At 43.2% G+C, this 27470-nt stretch overlaps 1 protein-coding gene across 1 annotated transcript in view; it reads right to left on the bottom strand.

Annotated features, from left to right (window-relative positions):
- Positions 1–349: 349 nt before the first annotated feature.
- galnt9 (polypeptide N-acetylgalactosaminyltransferase 9) overlaps positions 350–27470 on the bottom strand; it is a 74419-nt gene continuing 47298 nt past the window's right edge. Inside the window, exons 7-11 of the mRNA XM_071918670.2 lie at positions 9970–10155; positions 7884–8021; positions 5115–5210; positions 803–970; positions 350–496 (exon numbers count right to left, since the gene is read on the bottom strand). Coding sequence (XP_071774771.1) covers positions 350–496; positions 803–970; positions 5115–5210; positions 7884–8021; positions 9970–10155 — 735 coding nt within the window. The remainder of the gene's footprint in view (positions 497–802; positions 971–5114; positions 5211–7883; positions 8022–9969; positions 10156–27470) is intronic.

Genomic DNA, 27470 nt, shown 5'->3' on the forward strand with positions numbered 1-27470 from the left:
TTTACAGTAGAAACGAGAGCGCTGCGAGCGATCTGGAACCACCACTCGGGTGTCTTGTTACTCTGTTCTATACATGTAGCTGGATGTAAGAAACGTGGGACATTTCTTGCCGTAAGGTCTCTGCGAACGCGCCGCTCGGTGGAACACATGAATGCATCATATTCTTCTGTAAGACTCGGTGTTGGAAAGCTGTCTGGCCTGAGGGGAGCTCAGTGTGCACAGCAGTCTGCGGTGTGAAATACCGCGCACGAGCCCTGCCAGTCCCGCTCTCTGAACTGTCCGCCGTTTGCGCGATCCAACCGCTCCTTGAAACATCGCCCGGACTCTCTCGGAGCTCATTGTCTTGGCTTCAATGCCTGGGATGCTTAATCCAGTTTCGTATCATCCACTTCTGACCGGAGCACCTCTGGACCACCAGGCGAAGGCCAAAGTTGGCGTCTTTGGACATTTCCACCTCCAGGCATCGGCCGGTGTCCCTGCTGATGATCGGACCGTTCTGCAACAAAAGCACATGCGAAAATATCGTCAAATTTGCATAATCACTTCAAGAAACGCCAGATGGCTGCAACACAAAGTGCTCATTCTCAGAATAACTCTTGTGTCCCGATGCCTGTTGTTATGGCGTCAATGACAGTTATTGCCCATTCAATGAAGACAAACTCCAAAATACATGCTTCACTGTCTTGTTTCAGCTTTCTCCATGTTTGGAGTGTTTGAAGTGCGGCGGCGGCAAGGATGGAAGTATAAGCCGCTAAATTGAGGATCAGTGTCAGAAGGGCATTTGCTTTTTTTTCCTTCTCACCTGTGTGAAGTCCCACAGCCTCTGGGAAATCCTCGAAATGGCGTCGCATTTCTTCAGACTGGGAGTGCGCCCTCTGCCGTCGTCGACGAGGCATTTTGTGTCGGGCAGGAAGGTGGTCGACCCCAGGGGTCCCAGCTGGAGGAGCCCCTCGGTGGAATAGCGGGCGAGCTGCAATACAGAGATAAGCAACACGTCAGACTGAACCACCGAGCAATCACAGCTTCAATATTCTAATACTGCGCTTCTTAGAGAACGCCTCAACTTTGCATCTGCATCATTGGATGTAAATGTATTATGTCACTGTAATTCACGCGGTGCGATTTTGCTGCCAACTTTTATTTTCCCATTACTTTTTGTACAATATTCCAGTTCAGAGCAACGCGTGGAACCTGGGACGTATCCCATCAATGCTACAGACTTTCCCTCGACCAAAACTTGATCCCTCGCCGCTTAATCCTGCACATGAAAGGCCCTGCGACGATACGTATCTATTACGTAAGGATACAGTAGAGATAGCATTTATTATTTATAGGAGCGATCCTCTCTGAAAAATGAGATGCCAAAGAGAGGGGGGGTCTTCAGGACAGAGGTAGTCCTGTGCTGAGGGAGAATGCACCCACATGAAGGTCCTGAATCTCACACACACACACACACACACACACACAGAAAACCATCCATTAAAGCCTGGGTTAGGTAGCTATATTATGCACGGACTTGTGAGGATCAATGTAACAGGATGCCTCTGAACCCATACTGTTGATATGCCGACTTATGTGAACAATGTGTTCGCTGCCGCTAAATGAATGCCAGTCAATACCCTTTTGTTGCTTGTTTTGAATATTTTAATTACGGGTAAATAGGGAATATTAAAATGAGATGGGAAAATAAGCTTCTACAAATTTCAGATCCCATCGCAAATGCAGGTCCTTGTCACCACTATCTCTACAAACACCCCAAAAAATGTTAATGAATTCTCTTGGCGCTTCAATTATAATGGAATAAAAAGCAATTAGCGCCGCCACACACTGTTAATCCTCGTTCAAGTGCCTTCGCCGATCAACTTTAGCATGTAAAAATCTCTCCAAACTGATTTTGAGGCTTTTTGTGTGGAGCGCTTTCTGGAGGATGGATAGAGGAGTGCGGAGTAGGCAGCCTGTGTGGGCGTTGCAAGGCGCTCCTCTGGAGGAGAGAGAGAGTACAGGCGGTGTTTTAACTCAATGTTCTGCCCTGAAGAAACACTCCCAAAGAAAAGAGAAAACAAAGAGGCGCCACTTTGTGCATCGCTGAGGGGGTTAAACGTGCTCGTCTGGGGCCAGTTGGGTCGCTGTTAATGACACTGGCCTTGATACGGATAATTCTTTCGACTTCCAGGAAACTTTTAAGTGATTTCATTGAACTGGATGAAAGACGTTAGCTGAAATGATGATAAAACGTCTTTGATGAACAGCATGAAACAATTGTGCCTGCCTCAGAAAAGAGCTGCAATCCTTGAGAGAGATGTTTCACAGCTTGTACTAATGCTACACACATAATGCCCTGATCTTGTTGTATTTCTCTCAAGGTGGCAGCCTAAAGGTCATTATTACAGACAGTTTGATTAGGAATTTTTCAAGGTCTTGGTGTCTTGGGTCTCTCGGCGTTATAACACCCTAAGCAGATTTACGCGCGGCGTAAACTATGACTGGGCACAAGGAAAAACCCCCGCATAATCCCTGCTAATACCTGTTTACGGCTCAGTCTGGAAGCCTTTCATACGCTAATACATTTAAAATGGGACCATAACAAATAATTAACGCGAGGAAATGATTCTGCCAAGCCAATTAACCTGTACTCCTGCAGAGACGTTAGACGCTCCATTGCCTCCCTGGCACCGTAAAAGTTTTCGGAGCCACTTTTTTTTGGAGGTCAAGCTAATCACAAGTTTCCTAATTAGCTCGTTAACGGAGCCGCACCGCTGGCGTAATGTAAATATAAGACGCGGTGTTTGTGCATTGTATTGGAGATATTATTTCTGAAGGGGAGATCTCCTCCTGGGCTGTAATCTCCTCGTCTCTGCCTTGCTCCGCCACCGGGTGACGACGCAGCGTTGTGCCGCTGTAAGATTACGGTTCATGCCTCGGCTTGGGGGGCTTGGGGGGCCGAGCTCTGGAGCCAGCACATGTCCTCTCCGTATGGGGGCCCATGTGTGAGCTTCCGACCGCTACACAAACCCCTATAAGAGGACTTAAGAGGCCCCTCAGCACCATACACACCCATGTACACCACGCATAGCTGAGATTCCTGCTGGTAAGAACCCATGTGTGTGTTTTGTTTAAAGGAGAATGGGCTGTCCACTCCACTTTTGCTTTAAAGTCATAATCCGCAATATTTTCATATAAATGCATGTCTATAATGCTGCTCTCTATCACCAGCTGATATGAAAGCTTTTACCCACCTACAGAAACTCAAACTGCATCAACAGAAAATCCAAGCTCTGCCCACACTGTCTGATTGACAGGTGATCTCTGGGAAGTGCAGTGCAGAAACACCACAGCAATGAGCGCTGAGCACCAAAGATGGAGACTAAATAAAAAAAAATCTATAGGATCTCACTGATTACTGCTTTAATTTTTCTGTATTGAGACAGTAGGAAAGCGAGTCCAGGCAGGATCTCTGTGTGTGTGTGTGTGTGTGTGTGTGTGCGTGTGTGTGTATTTGTGTGTGTGTGACCAGAGGAATGATGCAGGGCCTGTAGCCGTTTCCCTCCGCCACTCTGTACACTGCATTAGACTATTGGACAAAGGTGAGACATTATCCATGATTTAGATTTCCATTGGGAGCGCCAGCAGGGAGAGCCTCATTTCTCAGAAGCACAATAAAGATTTATGCTTTGCAATTACATTTTTTCATAAGTAAAAGGAGCAGTGGTAAAAGGAATGCAAAAATCAGGGCGTCCCGCGAAATTGAATTCGGCCCGCTCGCAGTAATGCCGGCCATCATTGTAATCTAATGATACAAAGGCGCAAAATTCATCTCCATTTGTTTATTTCCCACAGGGGGAGCGGGATTAAAAGAGTCAGTGTGGCTTTACATTACCGGACCCCACGGAGCTCTCGCTGAGAGGAGAGCCCGGTGAGCTGCTGCCCTATATATTTATATTCCGCATGTGACAGATAATAAACACGTCACTCATCAGCCATGAATAACATTTGCATGATTCGTGTCTCGGGCATTTTGCGTTTGTCTCGCTGCACAAAAGGAAAACAAACAGGCCACCGTCCTCCCACCCACGCCGCCCTTTGCCCCGGCATCGATTTAATTTTTTTTTTTTTAGATCTTCATTTATTCAGGCAAAGGTTATGCTGAGTGCACATGTTCTTTTTTCAGCATCGCCCTACTTCATATTCATGCACATACACACATTCTCACCTGGGTGCTAACCGGTCTTCTACTGATGCTTACTGAGCAGCTCTAAAAGAGACTTTGACGGGGGGGTGGGGGTCTTGCTCAATTGCACTTTGACGGCTTTACAGTCACAAGGCCGCTTCTCTAACATTAAGGCTATACCAGCAACCATTGGCGCCTTTACAAAGAGGTCAGGTCATCACTTGAAAGGATTGAGGTCAAAGGTGCGACATGCAGCATTTTAACATCAATAAATCATGACCACATTCATTGTGAGACATATACAGTACAAAACGGGAACCGTTTTTAAAAGAAATACACAACTTTATTCCAGTTCCACGACTGTAACTGCATACTGGGCTAACTTCACGTTTGCTTACTTGGACAGAATACGTATTAGCTGTTATCAAGGGCTGTTATTACCTTCTTTTTGCTCTTCAAAACACAGAGAAACACAAGCAATGTGAAGGTGAATGTGATTTTGGGTAGAAGACTTGATGAACGTTGGCTAGTAATTTTGTTGTTTATTGAGCCTATCACAAGCGGCGGTGTGTTAGGACCCTACACTTCTGTCCACTTCTGTCCAGCAGTCCTCCCCGTGGCCCCGGCAATCTTATTGTCACTCTGGTGCTGTTGCCACCATCACTTATTGAATAATGTCTGATTAAACTTCTAAGGGGCTTTTAGAGGAGAGTAACTGCACCGCATTGTCTAAGAGAGACTCCACGAGTTTCAGAAAAAACGCTTAATGTGTTGATTTATAAATCCAAGCGAGCGTTTTAACATTTCCCAGGAGTGCGATACAAGGAAAAGAGAACACTTTTAATTATCTTCATCACAATAACACAAATACACATGTGACTGACTGAGAGATGAACTGATGGTACTGTGACACATGAACACATAGCCACCACGTGTTGGGTCTGACCTGGGAGGACATGCCGTGGCAGGGGTAGAGGATGGCTCTGTCGTCGTCCTCGGAGCCCTGGTCCAGGCAGTAGCCGCTGGCCTTGCTGTTCCTCACCTGAAGAACACCACACAAGGTTACTTTCAAGATGTAATCCGTCACAGATTACGGATTACCCGTTAAAACTGTAAATTAGTCACGTAATCCGTTCCGTTACTCCAACACAGCAATGTAATCTAATATAATCTTGAACACCTTTTTCCTTGAAGCATCTATGTGAGCAATCCAATAAGTAATCACTTTCACATTTTTTAAGTGCTGTACTCATTTACTGTGTTTTCTACAGTAATTGTAAGTGAGTGCAATTACCAATTTATTAGTGATGGGACGATATATCGAAATTTAATATATCGCAGTGCAAAAATGTGACAATACGTATCGTGGGGCAGAAAAATGAATCGCGATATTAGCTCCATTTTATTCTGCTGTAGTAATCACAAATGAGACGCTTGACCATCACAGTTTCACAAGCTCTCCATCCAAATTATATTATTTGCATTTTGTAATGACGTTTTGAAATTGTTGTTTACATTCTAGCAAGCCAATGCCATCGCTAGAAAGGTTTGTGGCTCAGAAATAAACATGATTCTGCACATACTTGTCATACTTTGTTGTCATTGAACTTTTATTTATTACATCGTATCGTGGTTGTATGGAATCATGAACCACATATCATGTATTGAATCGTATCGTGAAATAAGCATATGGTCCCATCCGTACAATTTATTGTAGTCAGATTACTGGAATCCTTTTACATCTGCTGTTACTCCCCAACCCTGGAGACTGGAATCATAACAGTGGGTAATAAAAATCATTTTAATTTTTAAGTAGAGTTGGCACTCCCTTTAGCATTGTTTTTCCCTCAGACAGTGTGGAGGCTACAGAGTGCAGCAGAGACAAGAGAGAAGATTCTGAGGATGCAATGTTATCCACTCCACCATCTCTGGGAAATTCAGTGTGTTTCTCTTGAGGTCAGTTGCTAACCCACCTAAAAGAACTTCATTAGTCTGGGTTTCAGTGGAGAGTTTTTGTGTCCCATGACGGTCTACATGCTGTTTCAGAGGCTTTTCCACCCTGACAAAAATACAATTCCGGGGGAAACACTGAATCCTTGTAATTTTCTGGAAATTTTTGGTATCGTTAACAGCTTTCCAAAACCCATATTAGTGAAACCCTAGTGTATATTACTGTAACACAGTGATCAAGATCTTTTTCTTTCCCTTTGATTAGAGCTAGAGATAGCGAGTCTGTTGCTCCCACGTTGCTCAGAAAGTACTTCCTGCATTGCTGCCTACTGCGCGGTCTTGCTTTGGTTACTTCTGCAACAGAATTGAAGCTGAAAGCAAATCAATGGCCTTTGTTTATTTAGGACTGCTCTATTCCCTCGAATCTGACCCCCCCCTTTCATCCCTCTGTGCGCGTTACACCGCCTCCCGTCTACCGGACTCGGTGTGGCTCGTTCACCCGGCAGCGTCTCATATCGGAATCATCTCAAAGTAATAATCTGAGGGCCGGGGCCGTGATGGGATATCATCATGCAGTGGCCGGTCCCAGCTCTCTCTCTCTCTCTCTCTCTCTCTCTCCCTCCCCTCCAGGCCTCCAGATGGTAGTGTGCGACGAGCGTGGCTCCGGGTCTGTGTGATTTGAATGCGTACGGCTTCATTTCCAGGTTGTGACATATCTATCATGTGCCGTTGTCAGGGAAGGTTCCGCTCCGCCGGTCCGGTCAGCATGGCCGAGTGCGGCGCTGATGCCCGGTGACAGATGAGACTCACTTCTGCTGCGGTGGCGGCTGTGCAGCGGCACAAGGTAACCGCTTCCCGGGCTTGTCGGCAGATCTGAAATAGTGCCACCTAAGTGGGCGCCGCTCTGAGGAATCCATTAGCCGGGTGCCAGAGCCCGAGCAAGGAGGGGAGAGGAGCCGGAGGCATGCGGCGTTGATGAATCTAGAGGTTAATTTTGATGTATTCTGACAATGCATTTGGAGAGCATATTGATTTTCCTATCTTCTCCATTGGTGGAATCGATACGGGGAAAAATGGTGCGTTTCAACGTACTTCCAAATGGTGTCTGACTCTGGTGTGCGTTCAATTCTTCAACCTGTCATAATCGTTTTTTTTCACCCCCCCCCCCCGCTGTGCCGAGTGCGCAGCCGAGCCCAAAACAATCAAGTCAGAATGGAAAACTAATAAGTGTTTAATTAAAACTCATTATGAGGAAATTGCATCTAATCTTGTGTGGCGGTGCCGCGTCGCCATGGCAACAAGGTACCTTTACCTTTCGGTCGGCCACGGCGAATTAATTTTCTATTCCCGTCAAAGTGTAATCTTTAAAGTGGAGAGGCGCTGCCACGATGGCATGTGAATGCTGTTTATCTGTACTTTATCCATCAGCACTCAACACTCTTGTCTTTGAACATTCCCTCTCTGCAAATGAAGAGTTTCTGTATGAAGTAGATATCAACTAGCCTCTGAAATCTGTGCTGCAGACAAATGTCCCTCAAATAATGCGACAAAGCACTGGCACAAAAGATCCAGATAGTGAATTAATAAGCTCTCACCCGGCTAATTTTCTCTTTTTTATCATCTGTGGAATCAAATTAGCTGTATCCATGTATGCATTGTCCTTATACCATAAAGCTCTGTAATAGAATTAAACGATGATGCAACGTCAAAAATTAACACGCAGAGAGTATATCCTCTAATCCTGTTAGCGGGAGTCTTTCCTCACCTCGCCGTACGTGATGGTGTTGTTGTAGATGCGCATCTCGGGGTAGACGTGCTCCAGGTACCAGCGGAAACTGCGACACTGCAGCCGCTTCCTCAGGGCCACGCGCTCCGACACGTCCCCGAAGTCGACCCCCGGGTTCTGTTAGCAAACGACACAAAAAACACACACACTCGTTTTAGCCAGCGGCCGCTTTACATGACGATGCTAGTTAGAAAAATGGAAGAGGCTGAAGGGTTGAGTAGGAAAGCAAGGAGGTTGGGGGGGGCTGAGAGTATACAACAGCGTTTAGTTAAGAGATGGATGGATGTGCCTGTCATGTGGGACCTTCATTGTTCTTTCATTAGACATGATCCTGTGCTGAGCAAATTCTAATCAGCTGCTTAATTATGAGCCCTCACGGCCCTGCCGGCTTTATGGAGGTGGCTTCCCAGATTGATTGGGGGGAATGCCTAATAGCTGCACTGCCTGGCACAGTGGCCTGGCTCAGATACACACACACACACACACACACACACACACACACACACACACACAAATCACCATGTCTATCAGCATGTGCATATACAGTACATGCACACTAATATGCAGATAGGCACACATACTGTATACCCACAACAAACATACACGTCAAAGAAATAGCCTTCACACAGTTAGACGTATAGCTAGTTAGATGCAAAGGCACACACACATATGCACACATATCACATATTAGTGTATGCATGCACACTAATATGCAAATATATGCACATATAGCCACAGAACACATGCATGCACATGTAAAAGCAATAGCCCTCCTGCAGAAATACACTTGATGCAAAGGCACACACACTCCCACATACCCCAAACACACGCACACACACATAGCCACACCACACTGCCTCATTACCAGCCAGTGTTTCCAGGCAGATGCCTCTCATCACTTTCCCCTCTCTGTCGGAGTCTGCAGCCAGCTGCTGACACTCCTCTCAACATCTGTTAATAATGAATTGTAGTCGCCGTCATTGTCTGCTAGATTTATTTATTATTTTCTCTTGACCGTAAAGCAACACTAACAAATGCATTCAATTTCAGGGAGATGTTGTTTTGGACTTAGGGCCGGCCACCATGGTGAATCGCACCCCCCCCCACTCCACCCTCCTCCCTCCTCCCCCACCAACCAAAGTAATTGTGCTCTCAGCAGGCATCTCAGACAATAACACGAATCTGTGGTTCTGTGTACGGGGGAGGAGGGGAGGGGAGGTAGATGGAATAATCGTAGCATTAGGTCTTTGTACTGTACACAAAATAACTCTGCGCCACAGGACAGCTGGGGTAATAACGCGCCGTGCCACTGTGTTTGTAATTACACTGCAGAAGGGATGAAGCCCGATTGGCTAGTTTGTCAAAGCCCCTCCCCCTCCCCCTCCTCTCCCCACGCTAAGATGGTTAAAACATTTTCCCAGTCGGTCCTCCCTACCTGCACCTATTGTGTTCTCATGTAATGATGTTTGTGCCAAATTTCCAGACGATGTGCAGATGATCATTATGCTGATCCCTTCTTGTGCCGATGCCTTTGTTGGACTGCTGCACAGCCCCAGATTGGTTTGTTATTGACAGCACTGTTTTCTATCATGGTCTCTGTTGTTGGGCCACGTTCAGAGGCCTTTTCAGGCCGCGTCCTTCACCGACAATCATCCCATTCTGCATGGTTGAAGAGGCAATTAGGATTCAACATTAAACTCTTTATTAATGAAAGTAGCTGTTTATTATTTTGCAGCTCATCTCAAACGGCCCTTGAAAGCAATTAAGCTAAACTGATGTGTATGAAAGTAGACTCTGATTAAACATGAGGCTCCTCTCATTCATTTGGTGCACCTCTCTCATCTGTTTGGAGTGAGACTCCAGTGCCGCTTTGCTCTGCCTTACCCACCGCACCCGCCGGTGTGAAGGTCGAGTGGGATGAAATCTGAATTCAGAATTTCTATTGACTGGCATCTCCAGAGACCGGGAGCTGCTTGTCTGAATGAACAAGTGAGAATCGGAGAGAGGGAGCAAAGGGAGCTCGGGGATCGAGGGAGGGAGTGATCTAAAACGAGGAGGAACTTACGTTCATGGGAATGTTCCAGGCCATGTAGACGTGGGATTTGTATTCATCCATCCACACCTCTGCGGCCCGCAGGGCATTGCGCTTGGCGTAGTAATCAATGTCATTGTTGTAGGGCTTCTTGGTGCGCTCGATGTGGGCCACTCTGGCGCATGGCAAGACCTCCATACTCCCTCCACACTGCCATACCTACACAGCAAGACAGAGAGACAGTGTTTCAATCAAATGTGGATTTGCAAAGGAATTTCATTACCAAGTACTTCTCTAATATACATGAACACTGTCTGGACGTAAAAATATGTTTTACATCTACTGTCTGGGTGCTCTGACTCTGACTCTTGCACTGCTTACTACTGGTTGCTTGTAATTTTGGTGAGCTAAGAATTTAAGGTTATTCTAAGGTTGTGCTCATTGTAAGTCACTCTGGAGAACAGCATCAGCTTACTGCTTAAAATGTAAGATGTACAACATAACTGAATAACACAGTCTGTGGCCAAACTCAGCAGGGACACATGGCAAAGAAATCTAGTGCTGAACATCCCAGCACACAGAACACAGATCTCATCCCGAAATATGCAAGACACAAATTTCATAGAATATTCAAAAACAGAAGCAGAGTTGAGAACAGCATTATATGCACAGTGGTGACTAAACATCAGGAAATGCACTATACAAACTGTGCAGTACCAATACTGACTACCAAAGTCATTTCCATTTCCCAAATATTTGTAAAACCTTCGTGAAGGACCAATCTGGAATTTGTCCCCATTACAAGTTCTATTTATATCTTAAGTCTTCATTTGCAAAAGGCTTTATATCAATTTTGAAAAGATCATTTAATATCTTTACGATAGAGTGGCTCAAGCCTGTAGCCTGCAACATTATCATTTTTTTATGATAATGATAATAACTTCAGCTACCTCATTTTAAAAGTACCACAATTTATTTAAATGTTATGCTATCAGTCATATTGTAATAGAACACTGAATATATAAAACTAAAGTCTGTTTTGAAGCTGAAAAGGTCTATGGTCCAATTTTCCATTGTATTAAAACTGGAGTCACAGTAGGATCTGAAAGACATTATTTTCCATCAGCAAATACTACCAATGTATATGTGTATATAACCATACATGATAGCCCAAAAAACAAAAACAAAATGACTGGGACAATGAAAACGAGTGCTGCTTTAATGTCCCTAAAGATCCTGTGTCGTCAGGTTTTCCTGTTAGCCGCCTCCCTGTTTATCTTTACCACGGCACACGTTTGCTTGATGCAGCAATTAGGCGTTACGGCCCATTATTTTCTGCTGAACTGAGTGAAAAAGCGCGTGATAAATGACTCTGCGAGCCAATGGTCCATAAATACTAAAGTCCCCGGGGAGTTTGCCTGTGACGAACCAGAAAACCCTGACACCTGACTGCCGAGCACTGTCTGCATGTGCATAAGGAGTCATATATAAAGCCAGGCAGTAAATGCATGTCATCTTGAAAAGGAAAAAAAAAACATCCATCACTGCAGAAAGTATTGATTGATTGGAGCCTGAGGGATGGCGTGACAGTGCGCTGACATACTCAAGGTAAGAAAATAGTGGCAGGCAGTCACATGGCGGTACGAGAGTGATTCCTTAACGTGCGGCAAAAGATTTAAAGTTTAAAATTGCTGTGAAATAACTTGCACCAATGAAAAATATACAGTATGCAAATTTGACAAGTATGCCATGCTGCAGGAAAGTAGCCCAGCAGTTAGAGGCTCGCAAAACGACATCGGAATGGGACAGCATATGGTAATGTCCTTCCAGCCTTACAAACCGCAGAGCCGGCACCACCCACAGTCTCTTAATGACGATCGCCACAATGCTAAACAGATGTTCCGACCCATTAACATTTCTCTGAACCCAGAACTGTACCCCATGCATGGTGTTAAAGGGGATGACTGCTGCAAAACTATTCTCTCAATTAATTCAAGATCAGGGGGAAAAGCCTGGCGCTGAGCTGATCATGTTTATTTAATGGCGTAGGAGTAAGCACAGCTCCTGGAGCTTTAGGGCGCGTTCACGCCAGGCATGTTTGGAGCGGTTTATTCAAACTCGGGAGTGTTTACTCTTTTAGTTCGGTTTGTTTGGCCAGGTGAGAAAATTGCCAGTGAAATTGGAGTGAGAAGGTAATCCAACTAACTGCAGGAAACAACCCCAAAACACAAGGGATTATAGGTAGAAGGAGACGGATGCTGACATCTGATAGCCAGCTGTTCCTCATTTTTTAAAATTTATTCATCCTTTATTTAGCCAGGAAGATCCCATTGAGATACAGGATCTCTTCTTCCAGGGAGTCCTGGTCAAGATGGCAGCTTAAACAGCTTAAACTCATGCTTGGAAAGCCTGGCATAACAAAATGAAGTCTGGACTGATGCTCATATTAAGCTATTTCTTCATGTGTTCTTAGCTAGCATGAACACCAGAGAAGAAGAGCGCAGACAATCCCATCATGATTCAAACAAAATTCCCAACAAATTTCTGTCCAATGAACAACCTACTTGTTAGTTACCTGGTTCACTTGCAATTGGGCAATGTGAACCAAAATGTACTAAATATAAAAATGCAGCAAAGTAAACTTTTCCATTATGGTTTGCACCAAAGAAAACAAACTGTTAGGATGAGAGATACACTGCTGCTGAAATCAAGACAGCAGTTCTGAAGAATGTGATGGTACAGTGCATACAACATACCATCTGTGATGCTGGCATGAGAGATATTACTCTTATACAATCACACTGAACATTAGGCTAGTATGACTAGGACATGGCTGTGATGAATGCAATATATAATACTATAGCAAAAATTTTAACTCTGCAGATATCCACCCAAGCATTTATAACACATTGTAACAGTATCAGAATACGGATCGATCCAATTATCTAATAACCCGACCAAAACTATCGCAAAGTAACATCAGGAGCGTCATCTGTAAACGTGTGCAAGCTGAACACTAGTTAAGACAGCAAAAAGTCAAATCAAATCACCGGAGTAAGCTGTTTAAACTGATGTTCCTGTGGGCGTCATGCAGGCACGGTGTTTGAATCAGTAAGCCTCCAGCCATATGGCCAAGTGTGCAGCGCTCATGGAAATGAGACACCATCAAACATTTACCAAGTCCCAATTATCATAATTTACATGTTGCCGTAATGCTCAAGCGTGTACGAAGGCGTGTGTTTAATTGCACCTTAATAAAGGCATCTGAGGCATTTGTCCTCTGTTGCTCTCTGTTATCCTGAAACCCTTTATTGTCTCCACTGTATCAGTCGTTGAGTAGTTCCCTTGGGCTGACCTAACCTTTGTCACCTCAATCGACTGGCTGACCCCTCATCTCCAGCGCTGATGATCCACGGTGACCCGGGCCTAAGAAATCCATTAGTACTTAGAGCAGGCTTTAACTGCTTTGCTGCTGCCCATGCCGAGCGCTGCCGTTCCACAATAGCCTTCATGGTAAGTACATTATGTAAGCGTAGCTGCAATACCAACCTAATGGTAAGTCTTAAGTCCCTGTTGATTCCGCTGAACGCTTTGTGTACCATGCTGAGCTCTTTGTAATGCGGTGTTTCTTTGGTTTCTTTATCCAGGTTTCCTGTTTAAAATCAATAGCGTCTGCGTGTGTGTGTGCATAATGCCGGCGCGCATATCTGTGTGTTAGTGCTTGTGGATGTGGATGTGGAGCACTCTTGGATAATTGAAGGCGTGTATATGTGTAATTGCAGTTACCAACTTGCCCGGCACTAAAAGCAAATTGAAGATCAATATTTTCTCAATCGCCATTTCCAGAAGGTCAGAAACCTAATAGCTAACTGAGCTTGTGAAGTAGGTTATAGTTCCTTTGCATCACATTAGGCTGCACTCAAAAGCCAGAAGCCATGCATTTACAAAAAAGTACTTTTTTCAGTAATGAAGAGAAGAATGATTATTTTCTCATTCACATCCAGCTTCTATAGCTGCGTTGGATTTGGTGTAGGTTGTCCTTTTTTGGGGGGCAAAATTGTCCAACATGATTGGCTGTCAATCGACCAATCAGAGCCCAAATTCCTACTTCAAGTCTCTCTCCACTTCAAGTAGCAGAAAAACCAAAACGGAGAAATGACAAAGCCTATTTTCAAGACCTCCTCGGTCTTCGGCGGTCTCAGTTTATTTTCCTCTTAACGTCCATTCAGTTAATTTAATGTTAGCAGCTGAGGCTACAGTATGTGCAGAGGTTGGCTAAGTGTTGCTTTGACTCCAGCTGAAGCCACCGCAGGCTCTCAGCAGGGAGAGAAACCAAGACCGGGCCAAAAACATCTCAACACGGTAGCTCTGGCTACTTGGCTAGTATTGACAGTATTGACTTTTTCGGGTACAAGTGAGCGGCTGCTTTCAGTTAATTGTAAGTGTGTTGCAGTGAGAAACGATAGTTAGTATATGTCCTTACTCAAATTTCCTATCTGTAAATTAAAGTGTAATCAGCACCATGCCACTCTAGTATCATGTACCTTGCTCCCACAATTTAGATCTCTGTAGTATTGTGCACATCTTCCTATTTTTAAGTGAGCCATTTATAGTGGTGGTTAGGCTTGAAATAAGTGTGGAGAGACATTCAAGGGGAGCTGTGTGTCATGCACTTCAACAAGAACGCAAAGTAACAAGGTTGCCTTGGGTCTTATTTATTTTTGTCATTTGTGTGATGATCTCATCATCTTATAGGCTAGATGTTGGGGATTTTTTTGGAAATTTTGAATGTACAATTGATATACATGGGTTTGATTCTTTAATCTGTTATGTTGGTAGGTGTCAAGCTTGAAACTAGCACTAAGCTAGTTTTCACTTGTTTTCCTGTGGTGGCAGCGACAGACTCCACTGCCTCTGAAACAAGACTCCCGCTGGTGACTAGTCAAGCAGCGTGCGATGCTTTGACATGACATGTTTGGACATGTTGTGACCACTGCATCAGCCAGACAGTTGATAAAACACTTCATGTTGGCCTAGTGCTCACAGAGCTAGACTAGGCTAGGCAGTTCAATTTTACGCGCAGTTTAACTCTTCCTCTTTCCCCATTTAGCTGGACATCGGATGATTTTATCTGTCTATCTGAGATTGCTGTGCTGCGACCGTGTAATAACCGGTGTGGCTCGTCATTGTGTTCGTTTCCTACAATTCCCAGCTGCACTGGTAGAAGAAGATCCTGAAGAAATGGCTAGATCATTGCTGGGATTGGCCAGATATTACATTTCTGTTACGCTGAATACATCCACAACTCCACCCATGTCTTCATCATTGGCAATTACAAAAATTGTAATCCCTTGCAGTTATTGCAAAAACAGTCATCAGATTACATGTGTTATGGGAAAAAATGGTGATTAGCCTACTTGATGTATTACTGTTTGGAAGGAAAAAGGAATTTACATTATGAGATTATATTTTTACATGTCCTTAATAATTTAGGTGGTATCTGATGATAGTAATGATAATGAAATTACAGTATACATTGTTTTAATTAGCATTGTTTATCAAACTCCATATTATATAGACTCTGGAGACAAAGCAATGCAAAGGTACTGGAACTGAAAGCCATCAGATTGCTGTCTTTTGAAAGTAACTTTCCCAACTGTGAGTGATTATTACCTGCAACAAACACTGTCACTTCAGATGATAACAGCAGATCAGTTTACTTTGCGCTCTTATTAAAAAAAACAAACAACAGCAGCAAAAACCCCCAGGATAGCATGGCTGATTACATTGAGCTGCTGTAGGGTCTTACATGCTAAGCTCTGTTTACCTCTGGGAGCAGGCAGAGTCTGAGAGACTGTTAGCCACCTGTATGCATTCTTATGCTGTTTACCTTGATCAGCATTGATATCCTTCAGAGTAATTAGTGTGACTGTGTGTGTGCAGGGCTTGGCATTCGGGTAAATTTGCCACTGGCCCTCCTAACGCTAAATGTTATACAGACGAATTCAAAGAATATTTAGCAACAACGCATCATTATATTACTGCAAGAAAATTATGTGACATTATGTATTTTGTCTGGCCCGAGTCGGCTACTTAAAAGGTTAATACTGGCCCGGAGGTCTAGAAATATGCGTCTGGGCCAGCGGGCAAATTGCAATGTCGAGCCCTGGTGTACGTATATGCGTGTGTGTGTGTGTGTGTTTGATGTGTGAGCATGTTTCTGGTGGCTAAGATGTTCCTAATGCCACATTCACGTCATATTGGAAGGAACAGAAGAGCAGGAAGACCTCTTGTTGCTACCACTTAGAAGCGTTCACATATTTAACTCGCTGGAACTCCCACGTCCAAGATGGCGATCGTCAGGTCAATTGCTGTGGCGCTCCTTCTTGTAATCATAAAGTATTTTACAATCTACTAATATCATCTTCTTCTGAAAGACCTTGAGGAGCAAAGGAAATGGGCATCAGTGGATTTGCTGCCATGTTTGCTGCCTTTGTTGATGCACGTTTGCAATTCGTGACACAAAGCGGATATTAGAACCTACAAAAAAACCCTACAAAAAAGTCCCTCCTACTTGTAATCACCGCTACGAGGCTGACGTCACGTTTTTCACAGTCGGCAGCTCGTATTTATGATAAATCCAATATGACGTGAATGTGGTGTAATGCTTCTTGTCATCATGAATTGTGCAAGTGCGTCAATAAAGGCAGCAAATGTGGCAGCAACTCCACCGATGTCGATAGTCCAAGAAAATAAAAATAAAAATTTTCCATTATATTCGCACAATACAACCAACTCTACTTAAGGGCAATGATCAAAGTCTGCTGCAGTTTGTTTATGGTCAATTTTAAATTCACAAAATAAAAATGACTTTGGGTGTGGCTGTTCCAAGTTAAACACATGAGCGCGTCCAAGTAGCAATTAGATGGCATGCTGTTCCTCCATTCCTTCTGATGTTGTATGAACATGGCACAAATCACACTGGAAAGGGCTCATCAGAAGCCACTAACTATACAACAGGGGAGGAGGAGGAGGAGGAGGAGGCTGGAGCAAAAAAATTCCTTGATTTAACAACAACATGGAACATGGCGTCTGCAGGGAGTCAGATCTGTCTTTGAGGATCATCAATGCTGATCTGACCTTTTCCGACGCATGAGAGAGCCCCAGTTCTGAGGATTCGGAGGGAAAACAGGTGGCGCTCAGCAGACTGCTGGCTCAGTGGTATGTGTCACATTCCAGGGTTTCTTATCGCTCCATCCCCCTGCCTGTATCTTCAGAACTAGGGCTTCAGCCAAAGCATTAGCAAAACAAATCAGACCAAATGCCTGATTTTTTTTTTTTTTTTTTTTTTTTCCTGGACACAAAAATCATAATAATGATGCTTGCCCTTGCGTTCAGGCTGGAAGACACATTGCCGCCACGCTGAGAGCAGCTTTGCCGCTGAATTGCTCTCGCCTCGTGTCCTTGTGTGTGGTAAATCACTGATCTGTAAGTGCGATCATCGAGGCTGGCTAGTAATGTTGTGATGTGTGTTTGTTCCGTATTAATTAAACCTGTCATTGCTTTGGGGGAGTAACATTTATCGCTGGAATCAAGATGGTTATAATACTGAAGTAAAGCATTGTGTGAGGTCATATGATGTCCTTGGGAATATTCACATACTGTATGTTCTTAAAGACTTGCCTATGGAATATAAGCTTTGTGAAATGTATTGTACCTACTGGAACTCACAATGCAGGTCTGTAATATTTTATAAATATTACAAATGTAAACAAATCTTAATAAGTCTCAAAACACGTGCTGAGACATACGTAAACTAATAGATAGACAATAAATCTCAGAAAGAAAGTCTACAATCCAATAAAACACTACTGTAAACAAAGCCACTACTGGGGATACAGTGTTTCAACAGGGGGCGCTGTACTGCATTTACAGATTGTGCCTTTAAATACTGTGATATTATGAGAATATCATAAAATCCACATAAAAAAACAGTTGGGAAAAGTCTTCCAAGGTAGCCCAAAGATAAATAAACACACAGATATGAAGTACCTTGAATACAAATCCATATAAGCGCACGGATGAACAGAAAAGGCTTGTGTACATGCTGCTATGCAACGAGTTTCAAGCTCAAAGCTCTTCCTCAGGCAGCATTGAATGGGAGTGGAGGAGGATTCTAGAAATAGGAAAAGGGGAGCTTCGTGAAATCACTAGAGACAGCCCCAAAATACATATAGCCACAGTATACAAATAATATATAATAGATAGTGTTCCTGTCTGTGTTCATCCCTTGCTTATTTTTTTCATTTGTGCACCTATAAATATCATAAAATTGAAATACCAGATATGATCATTTTTATCTTCTACTTTACTCTTTTGACACCCTGCTCTGCAGGTCCTTAGGAGTCCATTTGGCATTGACCCTTCATAAAAAAGCAGACTACATCATTAAGAAGAAGCACTTAATATGGAGCACTTTGATGTAGTGATAATGTAATTGCTAATTTAATTTAATTGTCTCTGTACATGCAGTTAGTTAATTGGAGCTGGACCATTTGCGTGATAAGCTCCACAGGGCTACAGGAAACATCAGCCATAAAAAGCATAAAGAGCTATTAACAGCAGTAAACAGGTTTCCATCAGCGCCATTACACAATATAATCAATACGACGGGTAAATTCCATTCAGCCAGTAGGGACCTGTGACGGGCGTTATGCATAGGTGCTGTAGCACAAAAGCGGGTTTTCTCAAGTTCTATATGATTCGAAATACTGACGTTTGTGCTTCTGTTGCTGAGAGCTGCTCCCTAGACAAACTAACCACACATATCCATGCAGAGTGCAAGCCCAGTGCACAACTAGATACTAGATACTATTCAATGTCTTCAAATTTGATCATTTTCATATGAAAAAATTCCAAAAAATTACAAAGATTAAGAGTTTCCCCCAGAATTGTATTCTTGTTAGTGGAAAGCCTCTGAAACAGCATTTAGACCGTCATGGGACACTAAAACTCTATTGAAACCCAACATACTAATAAAAAGAATACTACTGTCACAACATATTGTGTAGAATCTGATCAAAGGTTCAGGTTAAGGGCTTCCCATAGACGAGTGTAGTATTGATTAATTATACAATGAATGTGTAATCAAACAATTGCATCACATCCATCATAATGGAGGTGGACGACACTGACTGGCCGATATCTGACATCTGATACTGTATGTCGGCAGACCAGTTCATCGGTGTAACTCTAGCACATATATTTACGATCAAAGGAGGATTGCTTTCAAAATAAAAAACGTCCGTTTCACCTTGGCTTGACAGTAAAGGTATAACTGTCAATAGGAAAGCAATATCATAAATAAGATCTCCTCTTCCTCTCATTTACTTCTCCTAGACATAGATGAGATTTTGACCATTTCCTCATACTGAAATCTGCTCCTGGGAAACAACTCACTCTCACTCTGGTACATCATGCTTCTCACTTAGCTCTGTCTTTTTTTCCCTCACGTCTTAATATTCTCTCATTCTATTCTAAGTCTCTAATTGGTCATTAAGGAGAAACATCTCCGAAATCTATCAGCCATCTGATAGCCATCTACAAATGAGATATGCTTCTCTTGTTTGTCTCGAGCGCTTCTTACAACGAACGCTGATGAGTATTCTCATGTGCATCTCTTTATTGCTCCTATCCCATCTCTTTCCTGCTCCATATCAGCGATCCTAATTTCATACAATATTGAGATATGCTATATTTCTCAGAGATAAAGAAAAGGTGATGTTAAGCAGCAGATCTTTCCTATGGGACGGCTCGTTTTCCTCCATTCAGGAGAAGCCGTTTGCTGCCATTCATTCTTGTACAGTATGAAAAACAACTTCCACAGACTTGGAAATCATGTGAGCTAGATAATGCATCACAGTAAACATGAAGTCTTAATTTGGTTTTGTCAAAGTCTCTTGTTTTATCCTCATGTCTTTGTGCCTGAGTTGAGTGTTTTCATATCATTATCATATCAGTGCTGCATTATGTTACACTCTGCTTACTGGCAATCACCTGACACCCACAGGAAGAAATTCATTAATTGTACAAATTAATTGGACTTATTTGTACACAACTTTTTCACACATTCGCAAATGTTGATGTGCGACTATAAGCTGCAAAACATTTGTGAACCTGACTGTATGCATTAAAAAAATATTCAACATCCATTTGAGTCTCCTTTAAAGTAAGGGGTGCTGCTAGGAATTCTGGGTCTCCTGACCAGACACAACACTGGGCCCCCTCTGAAAATACTCTTTCCAATACTCTTTTCTGCTTTTCAACCGCACTAATGGCACATTTGCTTGAAGTACAAGGGTGATATTACCTATTCAGGCCTTTTCTCAGTCGGTGGTCAAGACGGAAAATAGGGCAGCGGAGAAGGAGCCGGAGAGCAGCTTGGAACCCAGATTGAGATGATGAAAAGGCGGGTTGAGGTCATGCAGACTTAATATTCTGCCTCATCTTGCTAGACAGCTGACTGATTTGACAGACAGGGTGGAAAATTATCCTGCAGCAACGAAACAGAAGCCGCAGGTTTGCCCAAATGACTGTAGCAGTAGCCCGGGGGTCAACCAGAGTTCATCTCCACTTTTCTCGGCTATTCTGCATGCATGACTGAAGCGAAAGGGACTCGGCGTGACCGCAAACAGCCACCAATAGGTGTGAGGTCCCTTTCGGCACAGGTTGCGTTCTAATTTTGAATGCCAGCAAAGGCCAAATTATCCAAAGCTATTTAACTGAGAACTGAAGGACTGACTCATCGGGTATATTTCGAAGAAGTTCTAGCATTCTGCCTCCTTCAGAATCACAAATCAGCTAAATGTCTGTCCCGAGGCTTCTCCTTCTGCCGGGACGTTTTTTTTTTTGTTCAGTTGATTTCAATCGGGGAACGCTCTCTAGCCTCTCGAACCCGACCTGTTTAAGAAGCACTCTACTCTGTGTCTTTCTCCATCTTTTTTTATGCAGCCACTTAAGGTGCTTCGGGTTGAAATATTTCTCGTTAATGTCATTTTTTGTCCATCGCTCGATCATCGCTTAGATGGTGCGCAACGGTATTGTGTACACACACATCCTCCTTGCCCCGGGGCTGTCAGACTGACGGTGGCAGTGGAAGCAGCATCCCCATAAGCCCATCCAGGGATAGTATTAGGGTGAGCATCCTTTGGGTGATTGAACACGATGGCACACATTTCAAAGAAGAAAAAAAAAACCCTCACCTGAACCCTCCCATTATAGGACGCAATAAAGCTCTAAAGCGTGTTTTCGTTGTGGCCCTCTTGAGAATCCCATGCTACACTATGTATCATTTTGGAGATTGCTTTTTTTTTTTTTACAAGGTTACCAATGCGCCTGTTCCCTCTGTGCATGTTCGAGCATGTGCACACCCACACAAGCGTGACATTTGCCACACTGTTCTGAAAATCAATGCCTGAGCTAACGGTTCCTTCCTATAGGAATCAGATAATTGACATTTTGGAGTCCCGGTACTTGACACATTAACAAATCGATGCAAATGTCTATCCTGTCGATCGAGCTATGGAAGATACAGTCCTCCACCGAGCATTTTCCATTCATTTCTGGTTACGCATTCTCAGCCAAGTAACCACTCTGGAGTCAAGTGCACTTGTTTAAATTTGCACTATTGGAATGAAATCTATGCATGGACATAGTTTGGAGTAGTGGTTGAAAGTGTAGCTGAAATGTGATTTAATCTCTGTCATTGTGAGGTAGTTGGTAGTTTGGTAAATTACAGTTTCCTCAACACTATTTCTGACTCACTATCGGACACTGTTCAAGCTGCAGTGGCCAGAGGGATGCCTCAGCACTCAGGGCAGATAATACAGAACATACTATCTCTCCCTTTGGTCAGAACATTTAGAAAAACAGCCTTATTTCTGAATGGATGACCATGCATTTTTCAACTACTGTCATGCATTTAGAGTGAGTTTCAAGGCTCCTGGGGTCATGGACTGTGCTCTAGCAATAAAAGACCATGTACAAGTTCAGTTCAGGTCAAAATATCACCAAAAACGGAATTACAAGTTCTTCCATGACAGCAGCCATTTGATTGACATCTTTATCCAAAGCTTTTACAGTACCAGGAGTACATGCATTTTAATATTGGTGGCCCCAGTGAGCCCCATAACCTATAACCCTAACCCTAACCCTAGTTGTGCAGGCTTCAAAAAGCTGTATAATGTCACTGTAAAACCATCAATGGACACCAGTGGATGACAAATGAATTGGAAGGCCTTTTATCTATTCTAAATAAAGCCAGGTGGATCTTTCAGCAGACCGGTGTCACAGGGCGTACATACAGTTCGCACCGAAATCTTCACAATTAACTGGGATGAAAGCCATCCCCAGACTTGTTCTAGCCACTTGAGATAATGAGTTGTGTGTGCGCTCGGTTGTGTCTGGGGAATTTTACACTTCCCTGTTTTTAATTGAAATGCTCGCCCCTCTAGAATCTCTATACCCAAGGGACGTCTCTTTGCAGGGTAATATCCCAAAAAGACTCATCCGTTTCAAAGAAATGCCAGGGAATGCTGATTAGGAGCGCCGAGCATCCGGGCTGCATGTTCATATCTCCTCACATCCATTTTTTTTTTTTTTAGTTTACGGAAAGAAAGACAAGCATCAAGCCAGTGTATTTTGATTTTTGGCGACAGGGTGACTTGTGAAGATTCAATTTGAGCTCCCTGTTGGGTGTCAAGCTATCCAAGTCCTGACAGTTTGATAACAAAATCATACAAGATTGTTATTAAGCACAGACAAGGCAATCATAATAGGCTTGGAGACAACCTCTCTCCTTGCTGTAGCACCAGCCCTGGTGTTACTATCTGTGCATTGTCTGTGCATTCACATAAACTCTCATTTCCCATTCTGTTAGCATCTGTGCTGGCAGGTCCAACTGTGAATATCACATTGTTAACACTTAGTAAGTCCGTCTCCTAAGCTGTTGTGTGAGCGACTGGAATACCAACAGGGAGCTACAGAGGTACTATTATAATCTGAAGGGCTTTGAACGCACCGTCTCCATTTTAATACCCAAAATTCATCACTCAACACAGACAATTTTATCAAAAACATAACTATTTTGTGCGACCCACATAATCACAATGCTATTTCACTCTCATGCCAACAATCATTTTGTAAGAGTCCTTCAGGGCGTCATTTATTTTCAAATGGCGGTGTATGAAAAATTAAAGAGGATCTGCAGCACTCCGCTGTGATGAACAAAAGTGAAAAGCTTTTAATTCACATTGGCGATTGAATAGTTAAAGGGGCATTAAGTAATTTATGACTTTTACCAACCTCCATTGGCAAACAAGGAATTGCAACATCGACAGGCCACTGTAAGCTGTTGCTTACGGTGAGTGATGAATTTTGTAGTTGACATAAATAGTGAATTCACATTTTCACAATAGAACAAGTAAGCTAGCTGAATTAGAGCAGAGATCCAACAGTAACGTCTAGTGAAGAAGTGATATATCACCATGCAAAATAATAGTGTTTTTCCTTTTTTTGGCTTTAGAACGAAATGTCTTGTAACACTCGTCGCATCGTCATCTTTGAGCCGTTGAAAATGCGTGTGTGTGTGTGTGTGTGGGGGGGGGACCTAATTCCATAGTTGCACCTGGTAATAGTTGAGTCACTGGTATTGATCAACAACCCAATCAACTGGTGATTGTGTGCTATGTCACAGGGAACTTGCTCTGACCCTTAATGCACCTTTAAAATCTGACTGACGCATTTCAGTTGGAATCAGCCAGTCAATTTTTAACTATTCAGTTGGCAATCTGAAATAAAGGCTGTTCACTCTTGTTCATCACAGCAGAATGCCTCAGATCTTCTTTCATTTTTAATATAATCTGGTACTATCCATTCCAGAGAAAACCTGTTGATTGCTTCCTGCTCTGGCCATTTCTGGGATCAAGTAGCGTTCCAAATCTCTTTGTACCCCATTGTTGGACATCTCATTTCGGACTAAAACATTGCCGTGTCAAGCTCCTCCCCTCCCCTCTTCCTCTGAAGCCTCCTCCTATGATGAGTGATGTTTCAAAGCGTTTGGGAACTGAAGGCTCGCTCCTCCATCGCCAGCCTGGATATTAGCCGCTCCCTGGGGCCCGTCTCTCCTTTTCATGCTTTCTTTGTCTGCCTCTCCTTCTCATACATCCAGAAGACGGAGGACGTCGATGGCGAGATGTAGATGCCGGGGCCCCTTTTAACTGTCCCATCTGTCAAAAGCTAATTCCATCCCGTCGCTGCCTCTTTCCTTTGATATGCTCGCTGACTGGGTGCAGTGGTGCGGCCCAATCGCTGCGTCTTACCGCTCTTCAAATGTTTCGGCCCTGTCAGATCATTTCAAATTTTCTGCCAAATAAGTCTGAGGCATCCAACAGAGGCAATTACATGAACAGATTAACTAGTACTTAGATAATGAGTGGGATGAGCCGATCTGTGCTTGTTAAAGTTTGCGATACTTCCTGATGTTGGTATTCCCCAGAGAGAGAGAGAGAGAGAGCTTTGATGCTTTGCCATTTTTATTCAATTTATAAGCCCTGAGTAGCAGGACGATGTGAAACGCACAATCCATCTTAAATTATCTTAACTACCTTGTCAAAATGTGCTTAAGGAAAGGTGGGAGTAACTGCAGTCACTCTTGAAAGGGGTCTTTAATGAAGTTTATGATACACATGAATAATAGGTGCGCTGTGACAAGGTCTGTCTAATTACTTGTCCCTCTGGCCCCGAACGCCGAAGCAGCTCCTCTCCGAGGTGTGTTGACGCTCGGTAAGTCGGAGCCATTCTTCAAAAACGCTGTTCCGGGCCGAGGAGCAGGCTACGTGTCATTGTTAAAGGGGGGAGACGTTCAGTATGCTTTTCCAAACGCACAATCTGTTGCAGCATGAATTACTGATACAGCCCGGATCGGCTCGACCTAAAATAACAAGACGCCGTAACTCCGGTTGAATTATCTACAGATGCAGAAACATGTTTTTAAATGTTGCTCTACCGAACGCCACGCTGACGCAGAACATATGCAGAGCCACTCCAGTAAAACCAAACAATAGCTGCAGTAATTCGATTGAAACAATACCTGATCATTTTTTACACTTGCATCTATTCTCACTCTTGTACCCCCCACCCCACTGGGACAGATGCAGACTGGAACATACAATAATGAACCATGGAGTAAGTAACTCTCAGTCCATTAAACCCCAACAGATTGATCCAGCCACTAAATAATGCAGGCATTGAAAAAGACAAATGCTTGATCAATAGCTGATGCTCTCCTCTATTGTTACCTTTACACAGGGCGTATTGATGAGAAGCAGATGGCTCCTCCCATGTCACAGTATTCTGAGAGAATTAATCGTTCACGTGCCGGGGAGGCGACTCGGTGGCCAGCAGAGGAAAGCCACATGAGAGTTACATATCAAGAAGTCAATACATGATGTACTGTATCTAAGAGATCAGGTTTTGCGCCAACAGCATTCCTCATTGTGGCGTTTACCCGATAATTCTCCGCATTCGTCTTTGCCGTTTTGATAAACTGCAACGCATCTTCGGAATGACCCGGTTTGTCGGAGAGGGCTCACATATGGTCAGCGCCCTCCGTCATTTGCTGCTTGATGGACACGCGGGCACGGCGGTGATTTTGCAGCTGCCAGAATGGCCGGTGACCACAGATGGCCGGGGCTTAATGCCGCCTCGTAACGACTCTCCTGCCCTTTCCAAGGTGACTGCTTCTACTGTGGATGGGAAATAAGGTTTTGGGAACTCACCATAAGTGAGTCGGTCTCAAAATATCTGCCATGTTTAGTTGTAATATACTATCAGTCCCTGTATTAAAAGCTTGACAATTAATACAAGAATGAAATATACCTGCACAATACAATTCCCACTACTTCAACATCTCATAAGTGAAATATATAATCATATAGACACATATAACTATACAACCGAGTACAATTATGCTACAATGTATGGTAAAAACTCCTAGTTTTAACAAAGCAAGCCATCTGGAGTTTGCTGGCTTCCTCTGAGTCCTTTTGTAGCATGAGCTTGCTGCAGATCCAGATGGCTTGAGGTTAACCAAGTGTATTAAAGTGTCCAGGTTTCATATTTTTACGAGTGAGACAGATGTTCTCAGAACAAACTAGGAGCAACATCTGACCAACTGTTTTGAAGCAGCACCTGTTATTGAATCACCAGAAATAATGGTAACTCATCTTGAGTTCGCAGTTAGTTTTGTTTTTTTCATCAAGCAGAGAGAAGTTACCATCGGAATAAAAGTTTACATGTACTGTAAAATGAGAGTGGCAGGCAGCATTAGATGAACTCTGTTTAATTATCTGGTTGACCGGTAACTGTGGATCTGGGTTGTTACAGTTAAAGCCTGAAATTACTATTTTCATATTAATAAATGTTTGTTTTGCTGTCTGTCTGTTTTACGTTTCTGGCAACAGTGGTTTGGAATAAGTTAGCATGAGCAGCAATAGCCACCAGGGCCATTGTGGTCTATTGAGGCTCCTGTGGGTGGAGAATCTGGTCTCTCTCCTCTTCTACGATGGATTTCTCCCTGTATGATTGTTGAACGTCTCTTGGTGCAAAATGGCGGCTCTCGAAAGAAGCCCTCACTCTTTGATTCTGAGGGACTGATGCTAAAACCTGAAGTTTATGGTTAATGTTTTAGATCGCTGAAACATTTTCTCCTATCAAACTCCATTGTAGCTGAGCTGGAAATATCTCAACGTGACGTCACATCATCTACTTTTGGCCAGTTATCCATGGGAATATAAGAAAATTACACCACCAAGCAACAAAATGAGCACAGAAATGCAAGGTACATCACCAATAGCTGTTTTTTACAGTGTTAGGGTGGATTTTTCCTTTAACTAAAACTAAGACAAAAATTCAGCATGAAAAACTGTTCACTGAACTAAATAAAAATACAAACTGCACTTAATGAAAAAAGGCAGTGAAACTGAGACATAGTGCCTGCCTTCAAAACTAACAAATTAAATATAAATCAACCCAAATTCTTTTCAGTTTTAGTCTTTTGGGTTTTGGCAACTGGAGCCAGAATTCTCTTGTGATGAATAGGCCCAGATTAACCATGAACCATTACAATACTTTAAATACTACTTTAAATAAAACTAAATATTTTTTTTTTTTTGTGGCTTTTTGCCTATACTGAACATTTATGAAGAATAAAAACCAAACCAAAAACAAGAAGCACTTAAGCTGCCTAATGTCTTGCCATTTTTCATGCACATTAACATGCACACTTATGCAGCAAGGTGCTTCAAAATCTAATCAGATCATCTGCTCTATAGGGGGAACCTGTGGTTTAGAAGTTTGGAAGTTTATAGCATGTATTGTTCTTGAGTTATTGTGTCTACACACAGACAGACAGACGCCACCATGACGATGTAATGTCCTGCATACCATGTACCATGGTGACAGGTCATAAAAATAAA

Source organism: Centroberyx gerrardi, chromosome 8 (genome assembly GCF_048128805.1).
Source record: "Centroberyx gerrardi isolate f3 chromosome 8, fCenGer3.hap1.cur.20231027, whole genome shotgun sequence".
In the NCBI taxonomy this organism is placed as follows: domain Eukaryota; kingdom Metazoa; phylum Chordata; class Actinopteri; order Beryciformes; family Berycidae; genus Centroberyx; species Centroberyx gerrardi.